The sequence below is a fragment of the Stegastes partitus genome, unplaced genomic scaffold (assembly GCF_000690725.1).
Source record: "Stegastes partitus isolate 25-593 unplaced genomic scaffold, Stegastes_partitus-1.0.2 Scaffold157, whole genome shotgun sequence".
Lineage (NCBI taxonomy): Eukaryota > Metazoa > Chordata > Actinopteri > Pomacentridae > Stegastes > Stegastes partitus.
The window spans coordinates 227,128-247,925 of NW_007577888.1; the positions used below are offsets into that span (position 1 = coordinate 227,128).

Genomic DNA, 20,798 nt, shown 5'->3' on the forward strand with positions numbered 1-20,798 from the left:
ACCAGAAGCATCAGCTGGTGGCTGCAGAGTGAACCAACAGCAGAAGCTCCCTCCGCTTTGTCCTGCACTCAGACCTCCACTAGTCCTCACGATGACGAGGGGAAACCTCCTGACCTCCAACACGCCGCAGTGACTCCGCAAGAAAACAACAGACTGAGCTCACGACATGCAGCAGCGTTTTAAAAATGGTACAGGAAATCAAATATATTTATTTTCTTCCCAGGACAAAACATTCATAACAGACATTTTTTTTTCCTATATTAGCGTATTTTCAGGACGTAACGTACATCTCACAGACGGATGCATAGATAAATAAATGTTCAAGTAGAACTGTACATTCACTGGTACAGACTTTCATTCCAAAATGACACATCCAGCCTCAGTAGATCCAGCTTAAAGTCTAGATTGAGCATTATTTCAGCACATTTTAATACATTTAATCTTTTATTATTTTGTGATGGGGGAGAAATAAAATGTTTTAAAAGAGAGGAGTCAGCTGCTGAGAGCATTTCATGATATGTGCTGCAATCAGGCATCGCATCGCCCCACATGTGACATTTTTTTAAAACAGTTTGCATTTTGGAATGAAACCCTTCTGATAATTGTCTTCATGCCTACAGCTACGACAGTAACAACCTTGTAAATACGTAACAGTGCATTACAGTGCAGTAACAACCTGCTTTGGACATTCAGCAGTCAGTCGTGTCTTTTGTTTTACAGAAACAAATAAATAGAGCTTATTATAAAAACAACTGTTGACCAAAGGCAATGCTGTTGTGCCGCTGATTGTTCAATCTTACTTCTGTGACTGAATTTGGAGTGTTTGGCATGCTGTATTTGAACACATACTAAAACCAGGTCTGTGTGTCTGCAGGTTTTTGAGTAGCTTTATATTTCCACACTTCAGTGAAGTCGTCCGAGGGTTCAGGGTCTGTAAATATTTGTCACACTGAAGGGTGAAAATTAAAGCCCGAGTTTCATACTAAACAACTAAATGACTCTTCTCCCCTCAGACACAACAGCCTCCAGTGGAGAGTGACACTGACAACCAGCGATAAGACGGAAACAAACAAACGACACACTCCAGCATTTTTACAGATAAAAGACAAAATAATTGTGGGATTTACAAAACAATAATACTTCTAAAGTTCATCATGATGTAATTAAGGAGAATGCAACGATGCAGTGAGAATTCTCTCCTCGCTGTATATTGTTCTGAAACAACCCCTCAAAGCTTTCTGAGCTATAAAATCATCTTAATAATTACATGAAACACATTTGCAGCATTTTCGTTTTTAAAGTGCTTTTTGCAAAACAAAGATGAGACTGTAAGAGGTCGGATGATTCGAGTCCTGAGGAACACCGAGTCCTGCATAATATTCGAGGAGGACAAATCAACGGTTGCTTTGGAGAGATGAGGCTGATGCAGAAAAAGAGAAGACACAGTGTCAGATTGATCAGTGAAGGGTATAAAGCTACAGATGTGTGAATAAGACACCAAAGCCACTGTAATGAAGGACTTGTGGTTCTTTCTTCAGAGGTTAAATTCACCCCTTCAGACTCATTTTCTCTAACAGTCCACTGTTGGCTTCTTACTGACAGACTCTGAGGAGCTCATGTTGCTGTGAACACTGTTCAGATGAACATGAGGATTTAATAACAAGCTTTTATCAGTCTTTGGTCCACTCGTGTGGCATCACTTCACATTTCACTGTCCTGTGAGGTGGTGCCGACGATGAAGAGAGAGGAGGGATCTTTGCTGGAGCTCTTTGCTCTGTGTTTAGACCCGTGAGATTTACTGGATCCTTCCTGAACGCTGCTGCTGTTGCTGCTGTCTGATTCGCTGCTGCCTCTGCGACTCGTCCGAGGCGTCCTCTGGGCCTTCTCCTCCGGCTGTGGTAACCTCACCATCGCCATGCTGTTGCTTTTTTCTCCGTTAGATTTGGCCTTGGTAGCCTTTGCCTTTTTTGGTTTACCTGCTTTTGGGGTGGCGTCGGGCGACTTCCGAGGCAGCTGTGGAGACCTGCTCGGCTGAGGAGGCGTGACCGGCGGCTGCGGCGGGGCGGTGGGTGGGTTCATTCGGCCGGGCTGGCTCGGTTGTGCTGTTCCGTTGCTGACGACCACATCTGTGAGAAGGTCGTCGTCGGTCTGCTCCTTTGCAAAGCTGACAAACACCTACAGAAATGAAGTAGCTTTAGTGTCACAGTCCTATATATGCATACTCCTGCCTCTTCTCTTGAAATAGTCTTTGTCCTTAGGTTCATAACTGAGGACGGCTTAAGAACGTCTTCCATGTGAAAAAAGTTGGACGGTGGCTGTTGGCAGTGTGAAGAGAAGAGCATCTGATTCATTGATTAACTTCTTGGTCATCATGTATGTATTTTTAACTATAGATCAACTTCACATTGTCACAAAAACATTTGGACCTCAAACATCATCACATTACTACAGACGCTGTGAAAGTGACTTTTAATCATTTTGCTGCACATGAGTGGAACAAACTGCAGAAGCCACTAAAATCACATCAGCTGTTCGCTTTGAATCCTACTTGACCGACTTGTTGTTCTTTCTGTTGATGTCCTTGGTGTGTTTGTTGTATAATTTGTTACCTTTTGTGTGCTTTTTTCGTTTTACATACTGTCTCAGGGTGTCCTTGTAAAATAACATTTGCTCTAAATGTTTAAATAAAGGTTAAATATATATAAAATCTGAGCTAACTGGTCTCAAACTACAATTTAAAGATTGTTCAAGAGTCTAGCTGTCTTTGCCAGAAGACTCCATCCATCCATCTATACATCGTTTAATCCTCACTAGGGTCATGGGGGGCTGGAGTCTATCCCAGCTGACTCAGGGTGAAGGCAGGTTCACCTGGACAGGTAACCAGTCTATCACAGGGCTACACTTAGAGACAGACAACCAAGCACACTCACATTCACACCTACGGACAATTTAGAATCACCAATTAACCTCAACATGTTTCTGGACTGTGGGAGGAAGCTGGAGAACCCAGAGAGAACCCATGCTGCACGGGGAGAACACGTGCAGAAAGATCCTCACCGGAACATGAACCGGCGACGTTCTTCCTGCGAGGGAACGGCGCTAACCACCGAGCCATGCCAGAAGACTGAATTTTAAAAATATTTCTGTTAATTTGATAAAATTTGGTAACCTGGCATCCTAAACTTTGTAACGTTTCCCTGTAACAGCAAAATGTGGATGAAAGTGACATTTATTATGAATTTGGATAGTTTAATGTGTTCAGGTGGGAATACAAATACTTTTTTTGCCCAAACCTTAAGTTTATTTCTTACTGTTTGGTCCTGTCAAAGTCCATAAAGTCCAACATAATGTCCCTGCTACTGTAAAGTATATCACCCACTTCAAAATCCTAAAATAAACAACTGCTGTCTGTAAATATAAGAATCAAGCTGATATGAGAGCCTCATTTTGTGTCACAGGAACCTGCATTTAGAAACAAAATTATCTTATGAGACGACTGAGTGCGTCACTAAAGAGATTACTGAGCTCTTTGGAGTCTTACCTGTAAATTCTTATTAGCTGTCCAGTTAAAAATACATGTTAAACCTTGAAAATCTTGGTTCCTTCAAACAACGAGTCAGAAAACAAAGTCTGACGTGAAACATCATCACTTGCCGGAGATGTTCCTGAGCTCCCCTGTTCATGCCCGTTACACCGCCTTTATTGGTCAACCAGCTCGAGAAGTTTCAGCGTTTTCATCCCCTTTCCCTCTCACCTGATCCAGTGTCGTCTGTGAAATTGAGAAGTCGATGATGCCTAGCTCCTCGTAGTTGTTGGCCAGTACATCGAAGACGCGAGCCAGGCAGCAGGTGTGTGAGGGCAGCTGGTACTGCAGCACGTTCTGGTGCCGCTCCTTCAGCTGGATGCTGGGAAAAGACTTCATCACGTAGGCATCGACGGGACACAGGTCGGGGTCCACTTTAGTGTCCGCCAACCGCAGGATGATGGTGTATCCATCACCAAACCTGAGAGATGGAAAGAAAACATTAAATTCAAGATTTCATGCATTATAGTTTAACCGTCTGAATTCCAAGCAGTTTCTGGGTGTTTTCTGTCACATTTTCATCCACTGTGGGCTCATTTTTCAGCAAAACAAAGTCTTGCACCTCTACAGAAGCAGCACAACAATGACTAGAACTAGACAGACTCAAATGTCGTCTGTGCAGTAAAACAAAGGTATAAATCCTACAAACTTATTATTGTACCAAAATGTAAAAAGCTGGAATCATAGTTTAATTACCTGTTTTTCAGATGTTGTACAGATCCGAGACACTGAAACCTGCCGTTGACCATGATGGCCATCCTGGTGCAGAGAGCCTCACACTCCTCCATACTGGTCACACAGACACAGAAGGAAACCATCAACATGACTCTACAGAAACCTTTACCTGTTTGTGTTTGTGGTTTTCAGTGCTCCACTGATGGAACAGGGAGCTGTGTCCTCCCCTGTCTTGGTCGTTACGGACTTGTGTGAGGTTATATTCCCCTTATCGTAGGTGAGGTCATGCATTAGGTGTCCATCTCCTCCTACCTGTGTGAGGTGAGTACGACTGCTCTGCCCTCTTTGGTGACACTGAGGATGCAGTTCCACAAAAACCTTTTGGCTTTTGGGTCCATACCAGTGGTGGGTTCATCCTGGCAACAGGTAATAACATGGGGGAAAAAAAAGCGGAAAATGTTACTTCATGGACAAAAGTCACGTCTTTCTAAACGGCTCATCCTCGGTGGTCAGAATCAAGCCTAGTGGTTGCTCTTCAGCTGTTTCATTCCTCACCAGGAATATAACAGGTGGAGCCCCAATGAGGGAGATGGCCGTGGAGAGTTTCCTCTTGTTGCCTCCGCTGTAGCCTCCAGCCTCCTGCTCTGCATACTGAGTCAGCCCCAACTTCTTCACTCCCCACTGCGCCACCTACACAACAGCAGAGAAGCTACTTCACTGTCACAGTGTATTATGTTTGGTATGACATTTAAAATTCCCCCCTGAAGAGCAAAACAGTAAATGTTTGGCATTTTAACACAATACATGGCAGCTGCATAAAGCTAAATAAAGGCAGCATCTCATCCCCATATGTTCCTTCATTAAGATCAGTGTTGGGCTCTTTTTTATCATTTCGTTACCTTGGTGACAGACTCCTCTGGCACCCCCCGCAGGCGGGCGTACAGCTCCAGATGTTCTCGTCCTGTCAGCAGGTCACTGATGGCGTCAAACTGTGGACAGTAACCCATCAGCTGGTGGACTCGCTCCATCTCTGTCAGCACACTGAGAACCAGACAAACAGTTGAAGACAGACGACAAATCCTTCATAGAGGTTGAAGTCACTGCAGCGGTGGAGAAGTTCTGTACCTGTAGTGGTTGAGGAAAGCCTCTCCATGTGTGATGGGTGTGTCCCCAGTCAGCATGCGAAATGTAGAGGTCTTCCCCGCTCCGTTCACCCCGAGCAGGCCGAAACACTGGACGGCAAACGCACAACAGCACCGTCTTACAAATGTATCCACACACTCAACAGATGAGACTTTGTGAAGTTGTTTAGTCAAAACTGAACAGGTGCAGAAGCTACAGCAGTCGTAGCTGAGACAGCAGTGTGAACATCAGCAGTAGGAGGAAGTAGTAAGAGTATGTTTAGGAACTGTAGCGCCAGTAGCAGAAGTAATAACAGCAGCTACGGTGACTGTAGAGGCCACATGCGGAGCTGCAGTTTACAGTTTGTATTACAACATAATTACCGTAATACATCAACTGAAGTGTGATAACCAGCGCCGATCTCAGATAATGACTGTATAACTACAACTCATAGACACAGATAACAAACACAGAGCTGATTTGATGACAGATACAAATGTATTACTGTCTTAATGGTACTGTGACATAATCAGCGGCGTACTTGGTGTGTAAATCTCTCACCTCGCTGCGGGGAATCCCGAGGCAAAGACGGTCCACCGCTGGTTTTCTGCCTGCTTTGTAGACCTGAACAACAAAAAGTCCTCTGTTATGGTATGAGCCGGGAATTCACACTGATGCAGTCGCAGCAAGCAGTCAGTCAGAAGGAGGAGAGTTCATCAGTGTGACTGAACACACTCAACGTAAGCGAGGATGTGTGATGTGAAGAGGACGAACGGAGGGTATGTGTTAAAATTCAGAAATTTTTTTTTTTTTAAATCTTGTATATATGAGGTGTGTCAGAGAAGTTCCAGGACTGGTATCACAAAAGATGTATTTCAGACCCAAACTACAAACTACGCCCTTTTAGAGGATCAACCAGCACGTCTACAAAGAGATCCTGCGGCGTTTGTTTCGTTCAAAAGAAGAAAAGGTGAGAGTTGTGGCAGGACAAGTCGTGGCTGCTTCACCATGACAACCTGCTCACAACGCCCTGAGCATCCCACAGTTCCTGGCTGAGACGAACATCTCCGTGCTGGAGCAACTTCCCTACTCACCCCACCTGGCTCCGTGGGATTGTTTCCTCTTCCCCAAGCTCAAGGGGGTCATCAAGAGGACCCGTTTAGAAGACATGGACGACATCAAGATGGCTGTGACGACAGAGCTGCAAAGGATCCCAGAAGAATCCCTCTTGGAGTGCATGGCGGCATGAAGAGAAGGCTGAGAAGTGTGTTAGACTCCAGGGGAATTACTTGGAAGAGGAAAGCTTGTAGTTTGTAGTTTGGATTTGAAATATATCTTTTGTGACACCAGTCCTGAAACTTTTCTGACACACCTCGTATGCATCCATGTCGGTTGCATCATATTCAGCTGCATAAGTGGATATATAATCTGTATAAGGGTGCACATGTTGTTATGTATTAAAGCTTTTAAGTAGCTGTTGATTAACTTCAAACGTGTGGCTTTTTGTTGTGCTTCGCTGACAAGTGATATATTGGGTTAAGTTCCAGTGAGGAAATCAGGCATGATGGCTGACTACAAAACTAACAACAACAAAAACAAAAAAGCACACAGTCAGTTCTAACAAACAGGATTGAAATGAGGAGTTGTTTTGTGGGAGCTGCTTTTTAATCAAAGTTGCACATGTTTAGCCACATTAGCATTTGGAAGGTGGACTACAACACAAACTATTTCAGTTTTACATTTGTATGTTGGCTGTACCTTGCTCAGGTCCATCATAGTGAGGATGTCTGATTGGGCTTTACCACTTTTGACCCTCTCTCTCTCTTTGGCGACGTCCTCATCCTCTGGACCGAGAGGAGCCATCTCAGGCTCGACCCACCACGGCCTGAACAGAGAGACAACATCCCCCGGCCCCATTCAGCTTCGCTACTGTGCAACAAGTGTAACTATGAAAGCTGTCTTGTCTCATGTTTCTACAAAGACATACGTTTATTCATCTTAATAAGTAATGACAAAATGGTGAAAGGAGAGAGGCGGTTTTACCTGAAGCGAATGAAGAACTTGTACTGCAGGAGGATGGTGAAGATGAAGAAGATGACACCTTGAGCTGCCATCGCAAACAAGTTCTTCCCCACAAAGTCCCACTCAAGAGGGTCCAGAGTCTGTTTGGTGCCTGCAGGACACAAAGCCACTCTTTATACACACATATATACACATATATATTTAGTCCTGTGTGTTTGCTGCAGTCTAACAAGCAGTGTAAGTGTTGCATAAAACGATACTCCTAAAAACCTTCTTTGTCAAAAAAAGTAGCAGTGAGCAGCGAAGATTAAAAGCACACAAGTTTCTGGTTTCGATTTTGAAACACTGAACCGATTTTTAGACGGCAGATGTGTCTTTAGAAGCTGATGGACGTACCCAGTCTCTGGAAGGCATCGGCCATGGCTTGGTTTTTGGCCATGTCAATAAGTCCTCGCCCCAGGCAGAAATGAGGGAATATTAAAAACACCTTCTTCAGGATTCTGTTCACCTCATTCAGATGCTGGACAGAAAGAAAAATTATTCGCAAGTCATGCACTAGTTGAGGAGCATTACTTAAAATATATATATTTTTTGGATTGCACGGAAAAATTCAGTGATTCCTGTTCAGTGTATGAAGACGTCTGGTTTACCTCACTTCTGCAACACCTCCATTACAAATCTGTAAACCCTGTAAATCTAAGACCCTTCAAGGTGCTGTATGGCTTCATGCTTACATATATCTAGGCCTAACTTCTTGCTGAATTTTCTTTATTTTTATGATATATGCAAGAAGTCATTCCACATTCTCACGCCTGTGCAGCTCAAAGGGTAATTTGTACCTCATCTACAAACAGCTCCAAGACGAAGGTGGCGATGCTGCCGTTAATTCCAATGAAGAGGTTGATGGAGGTCAACACAACGTAAGCTGTGCTCGGGACGGTGAACACAAAAGATGCTGGGTACATTAGAGGAGTTATGGACCACCTAGAAAGGATAATTAGCGGTTCAGTAAAAAAAAAAAAAGAAAAAAGAAAAAAAGATGCATTTCTGTTGTTATAGACCATCATCCACCTGGTACAGTGGGATGACAGACATCTGATGAGCTCATCTAACTTTTACAGATTAAAAATGTTTGTGTTTTTAGATTAGCAAGGAGCAAAAAGATGATTAATATTAATTACAGTTAGGAGCAATATGCTGTTAAGTATAACTAATTATCTGAGTTGACTGAGAGAGAAATTAGATTAAAATATTGAGACAATCAGAGCAAAAGAAAAGAGCTGATCCTGGAACAAACATGGCTCGTTTTGATTGTTTAGTCTGGTCAGTTATGTGATCTTAAATGTGTGACAGCAGTAAAGAAGTCAGTGAGGTCTGCTTAAACGCACCCGTAGAGCAGGAGGAGCAGGACAAGAGCAGGCAGGTTGGTCTCAGAGACATACGACTGCTGCTGGAAACTGATGAAGATCAGCACCACCATGGTGGCCGGGACGGTGTAGTTCAACTGAGGAAACAACATCAACAAATTCAGTAAAAGAGCCTAAAATATATATATATATTTTTTAACCAAATCTGACAGCGTAACTGATAGAGTGAGGAAAATATCTCTTCTCATTTGTCTTGCATACTGACCATGTCCCAGACAAAGTTGGCCAGCCAGTAGAGGATCGGTTTGACTCCGCTGACAAACTGCAGGTGTTTGGCTTTGCTGACTCGCTCTTCAATTAGAAAAAGTACAAAACTGGCCGGCACAAAGGACATGGCAAAGATCACACAGATTGAAACCAGAACATCCACTGACGTGGTCATCCTGAAAGAGGACGCAGAGAAAACACACGTTAGCGTACACAAAGTATTATTGTAGATCGGTTTTATATTACAGCTAGAAAAAATGTGAAAATCAACAATTACTGACAATATTTTGGTCCATTTATTGTGGACTCTTTTAAAAGTATTTCAATATGCAGCACAGTGTTACTGTATGCACTTTTTGCCTTCCATTTCCACTCATGTTGGTTTTCACCACAGCCTTTTAAAGTCTAAATCCACCATAAACCTCCTCCTGACTTTAATCCATCAGACTTCAGTGTCCCGAGTAAAATGAATTCACCTCTTGAGACAAATAATAGCAATACAAAGAAGCAGAATATAAATCCATCAGAATCATCATAAAGTCTCCACAGCAGGAAGCTCACATGGCCATTTCAGTGAGCTGCTCCTTGGTCAGGTTGAGGGGATGGTTATAGGCAGTGATGCCGTATTTCCTCCTCTCTGGACCAGGCGGCAGGCTCGCTCTGAGCAGGCCGTTGTTCATCACGTTAACAAATGACACCATCGCGTGCCAGCCTTTGTTGTTGTACCACACCTGAGCCAACAAAGAAAGAAATGACATTTAGCCTGCTGGGAACATCTGGGTAAAAAATCTCATTATTTTCATTTGGCCAAAAAACAAGATAAGTGCAGCTAAATTATAAAGGAAGTCTGATAAACAGACAACAAAAATGACAAGACATCTGTATCTAAAACACAGGAGGGATGAAGGGAGGATCTTTAAAGGCTGTGGAAAACAAAAAGAGGCAGAAAAAGACAGAAATATTCACCTTGACATTGTTTTGACTGTTCAGCCCTCCTATGAATCCTGGCAGTCTGTTTAGGAGATGATCCAGTGAACTGTTCTGTGAGGATCATTAGGGCATAAAAATATGAAGTGAGAAACATTTAGAGAACATCAAGATAGAAGTTAAACAACCTTGAAACCTTACTGTACCTGCGGGACTCGGTAACGAGTCCTGACTCCCATGACCGATTCTTGGAGATGCTGGACCTGAGATACAGTCTGGGTGGCGCTGCCTCCGAGGGAGAAGCCTCCGTATCTGAAACAACACAGACATCACCTTTTGGAATTCAGTCATTCAGCAGAATAAACTTCAAACAAGTATAAGGGACACGGGGAACCTAAATCACAGCTCTGAGAACTGCAGATCTTTTGTAACTGAACAGCTTACCTGAATTCATTCACCCACTTCTTGGTTTTCAGGCTGGTAATGGCACAGAGACAGAAAGATTCAAGGTTATCAAGTATGAAGTCACATGAAAGGCAAATACAGGACTAAAACATTTTGGGTTATTCATTATTATTTGTGCAAATAAATGCATATATATGTAAATTATTATCTTCATGACCAACAAAGGTAACAAATGGAATCCTGTAAAAATGCAAAGTGTTGTATTGAGTTGAATACCTTTTCTTGAGGATTTGAGAATAAGTCTTCACCAGGTAATCAGAAATGTTATAACTTGTCAAATTTTGGAGGATGTCTCCAGTCAGCCTCTTAATCTGAGAAATAACAATTCAGAATGGTTAGACGAAGAGCAGCAGAGCCTGATGCAGTGCAGACACATGCCAGAGAACAACATTACAAGGCTTCTGATAAATTTACACTTTCTGCTGCCTGCAGAGCAACTTTTAGTTAACTGAAAGTGCACTGGGCATATATTCAATCCAAACTGCAATCCCTGATGCAGTGTGAGGAATGAGGAACTCTGCACAACCAGTGTATTGGTATTGACCTGACACCACACTGACCTGTGGAGGCGGCATCCCACCTGCACCCTCTGGGCACTCGGGGAGCATTCGGCGGATGTTTTCTGTGCTGCACTGACAGTCAGGTGAGGGTCTGTTTCTGCTCCAGTTGCCTTTGCTGAACATCTGCCAGGTGGAGAAGGAGACCTGTGGCCTCATGAGCGGACCTCTGCGCTCACTTCCGCACTGAGGATTTCTGCAGGAATAAGCAGTTTAATATCTGAACACTTGCTCGAATATCAGCTGTGAGGCTTCAGTTCATCAACAAACACATAAATATTTTTAAAAGATATAAAGGTTCAACAGAACCTACACATTTGCTAGTAGCAGATGCTGCAGGTTCTACTGAAGGCCAGTGCAAGTTTTGGATGGTTCAATATCCCCCCAAAAATTAGACTTTGTAAAGAACCCAGTAAAAGGTGCACACATACTTCTATCCAACGCTGTACTATCTTTATAAGAAAAGCAGAATGAATGTTGTTTCCAAATGTATGTCTGGCTGTCTATCATGCTAAAAATCCCTCTACCTTCATTATGACCTCCACTGATGCCACTGAGACAAAGTGTTGTGTTTACAGAACTAGTCTTACGTGCTGTTTTCCTCCTGCTCGTTCTCCATGCACTTGGTACCAAAACCTGGCTGGTCCAGCAGAGCTTCCAGCAAACTCTCAATGGCTGGGTTCCCCGGGGCATCGTTGCTGTGCCACCAGAAATGAAGGAATGTGTTAGAAAGTGTGGGACAACCGTTTTCAAGCATTAGACTTTCACTATGTATCTGGTTATCTCTGAGTAATGGAGCAGACCAGATGAATGCACATCAGACTTTTCTGTGCAGAATAAGGTTGTGGAGAAGAGCTGCCTGCAGTCCTACCTGAAGAAGGTGTACTGCTCTCCGTACATCCAGGGCTGCAGCTGCAGGGCGGGGTACTTCCCAAATGGAGGAACAATGAGGCTGAAGAGCAGAGCGATCAGCACGAACACAGCAGGCAGAACAATCTGAAGCACAAATCAAGTTTCAGCTTGAGTGACTGCAAGATCAACTTAAGGACATGACAAGTCTTTCTCTAATTCCACAAACAAAAAAACAAAAAAAGCAAAAACTTCTTGAAAACAAACCCTCAAACAGTCGACTAGTCATTTAACTGAGGATGGAAACCATAAACCTCCACTGACTGAACGTAGCTGTCTAACCTGAGCCAAGAATCCCCTGCGGCTCCTCCGAGCATAAAGCCAGCGTTTGACGAAAAGTGCTCTCAGCTGCTGCCACGTCAGCCACCAGCCGGTCAGAGGGACGCCACCTCGACCATCTCCACTCAGCAGGTCGGTCTCCTGAGGTTCTGCCACCAGCATAAACACAGGGTGATATGTTTGGCTGATAAATACACACACTTTGACATAGATATTGACACATTTGATATGATGGAGACACAAAAAACAAGAGTCGAACTGGACATAACTGCTGACGTTGTCATGTCTATCACAATTTACGGCTATTCAACATTAATTTCCTTCCTACGAGAGAATAGTTGTGGTGTGTGCTATCTTTAATATAGTGAATCTAAATTAAAGGAGGGGAAAAAAGTTTGCTTTCTATTTAATGACAATTTTCAGCAAGTGGTAAACCGCGGGTACCTTGTTTACGAAGTCTTTTCCTTCCTGGCAGCATTATGGAAACAAACAGTCACAATGGGACACGCGACAGAAGACTGACTGTACATGATGCATGGTGTGTACACAGATCTGTGTGTCTCTGAGTGTGAACTCACCCGTCTCTGGTTCCTCAGGAGGCTCCCCCTGAGCTCCCTGCACTGATGGCTGCTGGCTGTCGGGGGATTCAGCCTGCTGCCCTGGTTCACTGTCCACGCCAGTTTCCTCCGCCACTCGCAGAAAGATCTAAAAAACATAATCATCACTTTAAAAGATATCATTCTACTTTTTAATAGTGTGGAAAGAAAATTCCCCAGAATGGGTAAAGAATTCTGTTTGGGGTAAATGTACACCGTCGACGTGACACTCCTCGCTGTAGCAGGCCCAAGATGGTTCTAATGAACACACTCAACCATAGCAAGTTCTAACTGAGTTGTCCTGACGGTTAAAGCTGCCGACAGCAGGTGGCGGTGAAACAAGAAGTCAGCACTTGAGTGGCAAATTCAGAGTAAACTTATCGGGCTCCATAAGTCCGCTATCAGTGCTAATCTGATGCCAACGTTAAGCCCATTATGAACACGGCTCCTCCACAAATATCCAGCCTTCCAGATAAGACTCGGCTGAGCTGCAGTAAATCACAGTGGCGGGATGACTAATGCCTCGCTATTGTGAAATGCCGATTCTGTCATGCGCGCAGACATACATGAAGAAGAAAGCTTTGCATGGCTCTGATGGCTTACAGCTGATCTTTTTTTTCTGTGGGGCAGGTAAAAATACACACAAACAAAATCCACTAAGTCTTGCTCAGTATTAGTCGACAACGACTGGGAAAAAACACAACGTGGTTTACCTTGAAGAGACATAATATTACTATATTATTCTTCTAATATTTAGGAAAACAAAGAGAGTCTCAGGCAAAAACATGATCTGTCTGAATCATACAGCAGCTGGTGGTCTAGTCAACACATGAGGCCTGCATATAAAATATAGAGGACACTAAAGTAGGAACACTGTACATGCTAATAAACTGCAAAACTATGATAAAACATAAGAAGTATTGTGCATACAGTGGAGATGCATAAAATCCTGAAAATAACAAATAATGAATAAATAACAATGATCCATAATAGTATTATTATTAACAATCTTCATCTTCTTTTTGTTCTTATCTTTATTCTAGTCTGCCATTTTATTTAGTTCTTTTTCTTTTTGTCAAATTTTTGGTTTTCATTATTATTATGATTATAATGATTATTATGATTATTATTATTATTACTAAAAATAACAAACATTTGACAAAAAGAAAAAGAACTAAATAAAATGCCAGAGACTAGAATAAAGAAAATAAATAAATAAATCCCAAAAAGTATGTCGATGCACCAAAGTATATAATCTTACTTCTCATTCCCATTCACTGTAATACTATGGAGTAATTCAGTCATACATGTCTGAACTGGTTCTTAATTAGAATAACGATACAGAAAGCTCCACCCTTCAAGTTGACAGGATTGGTTCTTTCGTTTGTTTTTTTTTAAGTATATGAAACCATAGAAGTCTGAATCCATGTTTTACGACTGTCATCAGTAGACGGCAGTTTTCAGAAGGAAGTGCTCAGTCATGGTGTTGACTACTTATTTCACTCATAATGTATTTTCCACCATATAAAAAGCTCTGTGTGGACATGTTAATAAGATTTAAAAAATTTGATTTTCACTGGAGTCTGGGAGTCATTCATTTATTTTTTCTGCTATCAGTCTAACAAAGCTATAATATACCAGCTGCATCATCCTGTTGTACTCCTCCAGGAAGTTAACGCTCTCACTGACAATGCTTCTATGACATCACTATGAATGCAATTAAATAAAAATCTAGACTGACTTGTTTTTGATTTAAAATAACTGTAACTAAATTTGCTGTGTTTTACCAAATATCCTTTCAACAGTTTAAATTGTTTCCAGTAAAAACTCTGAAAGGCCAACTGCTCACTTCAACCTATGTCAGAGGTACTTCAGCCGTAGCTATCTATCTCTGTGGATAATTAAAATAGATTAACACTTATGAACTCTTGATGACAGTATCAGTCAGTTACATGGAAATACTGACTGCCTCATACTTTACAGTAATTACACATTTCTTGTTGTTAGCTGCACAGTGTGTAAGTGTGACTGCGTCTCACCTGCTCCAGCGTGCTGTCTGACAGACCGTAGCTTCTGATGCCCAGCTCAGCAAGCTTCTGATCCAGGTCAGACAGGAAGAGGGCCAGGCTGCTGTCCTTGGCGGCCGTCTGCGGCAGGTTGATCACTGCCTCGCATCTAGACTCCTCCACCAGCCTCGCACCGGGGATGTGATGCTGCACCAGGGCGAGCAAAGCTGCCAGGTCTGTCAACGGGGATGACGATCAGTGGGACGTTACATTGGTGCTTGTAGAACGTGCAGAGGCGTCAAACTGTTCAACAATTAACAAATAACCGCCTCGACTCACTGAGGAGGTTACGCAGCAGTTTAACACTCACATGAGCTGCTCTCCTCACTCCCCAGTCCAGTGTCTTCACTCAGGGACGACTCGCTGTCCTGAAACACAAAGCAGCATTCACAGTATTTGCAAAGAAACAAATGAGGACGCCAAAATGTCAGTGAGTAACTGTCCCAGTCATACTCTGAATTTTTTTATGCACATTTTTTCTTTGTTTCACTCCTAAGCACAAGTTTAAAGACCAAGTTCATAAAAAAAACAAATAAAAAAACTACAACTCGGTTGACAATGAGTTGTTAAACACTTGGTAGATGTTTTTTTTTTTTTTTCTGAAACTGTGTGAAAATAAAAACAAACCTTGACAAGCGGAGGCAGCTTGTTCGTGCTGATGCTGGTGCTGGTGCAGATACTGGAACTACTGGGAGTGCTGGTGTCCATTCCCTCCCTCTTCACCACAGTGAGGTAGTAGCCAGATCCCAGGCGGGATTTCAGGAAGAGCGGTGAGCCGCAGCAGCACAGCTTCCCCTGGGAGATGATGGCGATCCGGTCACCTAGCAGCTCCGCCTCATCCATGTAGTGGGTGGACAGGATGATGGTGCGGTCTGATGGAGGAAGGCGGCAGAAACACACACATATTGACCATTTATTTCACTTGTCTTTGTTTTGCGAGTCTCATGTTGGGCCGGTGTGAGAGGAGTCCTATAAATAAGTCTTGTGTGAAACATCAAGTTCAAGTTAAGACAAACAAAGTGACAAAGTTGTCACCCCAAAACAGCATTGCTAGTTGACATGCCTTTCAATTTACACCATCTCGCCTTGGCAAGTTGCCCTTTAAAATATGGATTCCACTCATCCCCCCCGACTCAGAAAACACAATGAGATCCACTGTTCCACAACACCTTTGCGGTATTTGAGCAGCAGGTCCCAGATCCCTCTGCGGGAGTACGGGTCGACACCAGCAGTAGGTTCATCCAGGACAACCACCTTCGAGCCTCCAACAAACGCTATCGCCACAGACAGCTTCCTCTGCATGCCACCTGCCAGACATGTTTTTTTAGTTTTAAAAAAGAAAACACATTTATCACAACAAACGTGACTCCTTTAAATGCATTCAGTTAAATGAGTGACTGTACCGGAGAGGTTTCTGGTCTGGTCGTGTCGTTTATGCAGGAGGCCAACGTCATCCAGCAAAGTTTCCAGTTCAGCGTTCACCTGTTCTTCAGACAAACCCTTCATGCGGCCGTAAAACCACACATGCTCCTCCACTGTTAGTCTGACACAGAACGACATGCACACAGAGAAACTATGAAAATCTGTTGAAATCATTCAATCAATCAAATCGATTTCTCTTGGTAAAGCATTCAAGTTCACTTTTTGGATTTTTTGGCAAATTTCCTAAAAAAATCCAAATCAAAAATCTCTCATTTACAAAACTACTGAGACCCTTAATTTAAGGGTCTTAATACTTATACAGGTTTCTTGGCTGTAAGGTTTGGTTTATGGTCATGCTAAACGGTGAACCATCCTCTCAGTTCTCAGCAGGTTTTCGTCAAGGACCTCTAAGTAGCTGCAGTCTTCCTCCATAATATGATGCTGCCTCACCATGCGTCACTGTTGGAAAGGCATTAGCAGGTGATGTTCACGACACAGAGTGTTGGAAATTCTGCCCTAATAGTTCAGTGTTTGACTGATCAGACTAGAGACTCATTTAACTTGTGCTTTCAGGATCGTTTGAATACAGTTTGGAAAAACTCCAAGCACGCTGCTATGTGCCTTTTATTTAGACTGGCTGCTCAACTATAAATGAATAATTAATGAAGTACTGCCGAGAAGGTTGCGCTTTCCGGAGGTTTATCGTTGCAGAAGATTTCTATAACTCCTATGAACATTCAGATCTTTGAAAATAGTTTTATACCTGATCACTACCCAAAGCTTCATAGACTCTATAATTGAGTTTTTTGTCCTGACATGCAGTGTGATGCTATAAATGCAGGTGTTTTACCATCAGAACTGTATCCATTCAGTTTGCCACATGTGGACTCAAGTCAGTTCAAGACACATCTCAAAGATTATTTAAGATGCACACGATTTGAAGGCATATCATAGGATTTGAATTCTTATGGAAATTTCATTTTGTGATCTTTAATAATTTGCTAACATTTCTAAAAACATGTATTTGTTTCGGGTCTGCAAGGTGGCTCGGTGGTTAGCACCGTCGCCTTGCAGCAAGAAGGACTGAATCCTAGTGAGGACACCTGGGATCTTTCTGTCTCCATGTTCTCCCCGTGCAGCGTGGGTTCTCTCCGGGTTCTCCGGCTTCCTCCCACACAGTCCAAAAACATGTTGAGGTTAATTGGTGATTCTAAATTGTCCGTAGGTGTGAATGTGAGTGTGCTTGGTTGTCTGTCTCTAAGTGTAGCCCTGTGATAGACTGGTTACCTGTCCAGGTGAACCTGCCTTCACCCTGAGTCAGCTGGGATAGACTCCAGCCCCCCATGACCCTAGTGAGGATTAAGCGGTGTATAGATAATGGATGGATGAATTTGTTTTGTCATTATTGATTACTCCGTGTAGACTGAATTAAATCTTCACGACAGTCAAGTGTGCAAAAAGTGAAGGACTCTGAAATATTTTGTGAAGTGGCTGTAAGTTTGGACATCTGGTGGTAAGAAGGTAATCTAGTTGTTTATTTGTTTAATAATGTGACTTGTGTGCCTAATTTCATTAAATGATGAGTCACAACATTTTCTTAGGTGTAAACGAAGCCATCAGACAAAACAGCACACTAAAATCACAGCTGGTCATTTGATGAGCCTTACATGTCAAACAGGACGTTGTGCTGAGGACAGACTCCCAGCGTCTTTCGGATGATGTCCATGTCATGACGGATGTCCATCCCCTTGATGTAAACAGTTCCAGAGGTAGGCGGGAACAAACCAGTCAGGACGGATCTGACAAAGATTCAAAGAAATACCTTTTAACACACACACACACACACACACAAAAAAAGTAGACAATTATCTCATTCCTGTCATTCCTGCGGCTATATCAGTTCTGGCACTTGTTTACTGTGATTATCCAAACACATTACAATAACATGACGATTATGTGTATGAGTTCACATACAGTAACAGCTATTAAACATTAGGTAAGTCTCACACAGCCAGTTCCATTATTTATGCATCTAATTGTATCATCAGTGAAGGTAAGTCCTCTCTGTCCTTCAGCTCTTACATCGTCGTGGTTTTGCCGGCTCCGTTGTGGCCGAGAAAAGAGGTGATCTGGCCCTCGTAGAACTTGAGGTTCAGATGGTTGACAGCTAGTTTTGCTCCCTTCTTGTAGATTTTCACCAGGTTTCTGATGCTCACACCCAGGATCAGATTACTGGGTTCTGCTTCAATGCGATCTAATTACAGACATAAAGAGACAATACAAAACCTATGAGTATGCTGGGGGATATCTGTGGCTAAATGTTTGATACTAATCACGCTAGAAAATAATCAGTAATCAATAATAAAGTAACAGAGATGTTCATAATTCTAATTTTGGAAAAAAAAAAAGTCCAGATGAAAGGCGTTCTGTGTAACAGGACTAAGACACAACCTGTCAGTCAACAGAACAATGTGAAGTCTGGATCGATGCTAAAATTGAACTGCAGTCTCCTTGTTTCCTCAAACCTTGGAATTAATGGGCTTATAGTCTCAGCTCACTAACTTGATTTGTAGTTAATGGTCTTAAGATTCCAAAACTGCCAGTACAGTCTTTAGACTGGTTTGAGGAGCAGAGCTGAAGACGGCTGACCGCATTCCGCCCGTCAACAAAATCTGTCCAATAAACGAGCTACTTATCAGTCATGTGGCTTCTGTTTACAAACTACAGTTTCTTCTGTAATAAAGGGACATTTAGAAGAGAAACAGCTGTTGGTGTGCAGCAGCTTCTCGTACCTTCGCCCTGCTCTGTAGGCGCAGGTGGGATCGGCATGCCTGCTTCAAGAGGAATTCCACCCCAGTAGTTGATTTGAAAGATGAAGTACCAGGGCCTGGGGATCCCATACTCACCTGGTGCAGAAAAACACAGACATGTGCACATTCAAGAAAAGGAAACAAAATGTTTGCATGTATTATTTAGCACAGACAGGGGTTTTGATTTTGATGAAAGAACCAGTTTAACCAGCTCATCTGGCCACGCTGCATTTCTCTGTTCAGCTGTTTGTCCACAAAGTACGACCATCTGCTGTTACTGCAGTGTCAGTGGCGACTATCCTAACCCACAGGACAACTCGAACACAAAGCAGAATTTGTCTTTACACAAATTCTCAGAATAGTTTCAATCTTACCTTTTTAACAAGGTTTAAAAGAAAGCCTCAAGTTGTGGCTTTTAAACCTTCATAGCTTTTTGTTCTAACTTCAGTATTTGTGTTCTCACTTGCATCTGTCTCTGAAAATTAAAACCCAAAACCAAACTAAAAGTTTATACTTTAAAATGGGATTTTAGTCCTCTTGCAGCAGCGATTCAAAGAAATTCAACATACTTAATGTTAATAGCTAAGACAAAGTTCCAGTTATCCTACCAGGAAACACTGCTTCGATGTACCAGGCTGCAATAGCGTAGATGAAGGCGTCCACATAAAGCATAAGTATGGAGGTAGTGAAGCTGTACGTGTCTCCTTCCACAGGGCTGAAGCGCAGGTTGTACCACTGGATGCCCACGCCTTGCTCTTCATACTGAGAGAAATACTCACAGCCAAATCCAAAGGCCACAGGAGACAGGAAGCTCTAAAAGACACAAACCATCACATTAGAAGCTGTTAAATATATGTCTGACACTCATAAATTTAGTTTATGTTTCAATAAACATGACTCTTTCATTATAGCAGACACAACAGATTTGATAATGTAGAATGGTAAATTAAGAGATATTTCAAGCTTTTTGATTGCACCCATAATTAGTTCACTCACAGCGAAGACTCGGTGCGTGGTGTTGAGGCGGTCTCTCCAGGCGACACACAGTACGTAGGGCAGGTAGAGGCCAAAGTAGATGAGCCCCCCACAGGCAGCAGCCAGGTTGGCTTTGGAGAAGAAAGTGCTGATGAGGAAACACTGCATGATCGTAGCAGTGGCAAAGGCCATGAGGAAGAAGAAGACAACAGCCGGGTCGCTGTACGGCAAGATGTCACCCCACTGCAAGGAAGAGAGAGGACGAGCATCAGTAGAGGAGTTGACAACAAACAAATGTTACAGCTAGTTTATATCAACTGTACTTCAGTATATTTTGTGCAGAGCAGGCCATCTTGCCTTGAGCAGAGCAATAAGAAGAGCTGCAGAGATCAGGAAAGGAACCAGGCTGCTGATAAACCAGCTGAACCACAGTGTTCCTGTTCCCAGGCCCATAATCCTCATGGTTTCCTTCAGCCTCGCCTCCTTCTCGTACACCACGCCTTTGATGATCATGGCCACCGAGTAGATCCAGGCCAGCGTCATGAAGAGTGGCAGGGAGCGGTTGAGCACTCGAAGAAAACTGAAAGATAGTCAGAATTTAAACATATGTGTTGATGTCCATCCATCCATCCATCCATCCATCCATCCATCCATCCATCCATCCATCCATCCATCCATCCATCCATCCATCCATCCATCCATCCGTCCATCGTCTATACACCAGCAGAACATGCAAACTCCAGGTAGAAAGATCCC

General features: G+C 42.9%; 1 protein-coding gene across 1 annotated transcript in view; it reads right to left on the reverse strand.

Moving 5' to 3' along the window:
- Nucleotides 1-179: 179 nt before the first annotated feature.
- The window catches only part of abca7 (ATP-binding cassette, sub-family A (ABC1), member 7), a 31,860-nt gene continuing 11,241 nt past the window's right edge, over nt 180-20,798 (reverse strand). The window contains exons 15-49 of the mRNA XM_008279370.1: nt 20,400-20,622; nt 20,064-20,285; nt 19,676-19,880; nt 19,050-19,163; nt 18,340-18,511; nt 17,925-18,056; nt 16,239-16,378; nt 16,005-16,142; nt 15,463-15,707; nt 15,146-15,203; nt 14,809-15,011; nt 12,752-12,878; nt 12,177-12,322; nt 11,857-11,981; nt 11,576-11,683; nt 10,989-11,181; nt 10,645-10,739; nt 10,408-10,440; nt 10,170-10,275; nt 10,003-10,077; nt 9,598-9,767; nt 9,035-9,212; nt 8,791-8,906; nt 8,242-8,386; nt 7,799-7,922; nt 7,424-7,553; nt 7,139-7,265; nt 5,942-6,004; nt 5,384-5,490; nt 5,158-5,299; nt 4,814-4,948; nt 4,571-4,674; nt 4,280-4,372; nt 3,755-4,004; nt 180-2,175 (exon numbers count right to left, since the gene is read on the reverse strand). Coding sequence (XP_008277592.1) covers nt 1,702-2,175; nt 3,755-4,004; nt 4,280-4,372; nt 4,571-4,674; nt 4,814-4,948; nt 5,158-5,299; nt 5,384-5,490; nt 5,942-6,004; nt 7,139-7,265; nt 7,424-7,553; nt 7,799-7,922; nt 8,242-8,386; nt 8,791-8,906; nt 9,035-9,212; nt 9,598-9,767; nt 10,003-10,077; nt 10,170-10,275; nt 10,408-10,440; nt 10,645-10,739; nt 10,989-11,181; nt 11,576-11,683; nt 11,857-11,981; nt 12,177-12,322; nt 12,752-12,878; nt 14,809-15,011; nt 15,146-15,203; nt 15,463-15,707; nt 16,005-16,142; nt 16,239-16,378; nt 17,925-18,056; nt 18,340-18,511; nt 19,050-19,163; nt 19,676-19,880; nt 20,064-20,285; nt 20,400-20,622 — 5,218 coding nt within the window. The 3' untranslated portion in view covers nt 180-1,701. The remainder of the gene's footprint in view (nt 2,176-3,754; nt 4,005-4,279; nt 4,373-4,570; nt 4,675-4,813; nt 4,949-5,157; nt 5,300-5,383; nt 5,491-5,941; nt 6,005-7,138; nt 7,266-7,423; nt 7,554-7,798; nt 7,923-8,241; nt 8,387-8,790; nt 8,907-9,034; nt 9,213-9,597; nt 9,768-10,002; nt 10,078-10,169; nt 10,276-10,407; nt 10,441-10,644; nt 10,740-10,988; nt 11,182-11,575; nt 11,684-11,856; nt 11,982-12,176; nt 12,323-12,751; nt 12,879-14,808; nt 15,012-15,145; nt 15,204-15,462; nt 15,708-16,004; nt 16,143-16,238; nt 16,379-17,924; nt 18,057-18,339; nt 18,512-19,049; nt 19,164-19,675; nt 19,881-20,063; nt 20,286-20,399; nt 20,623-20,798) is intronic.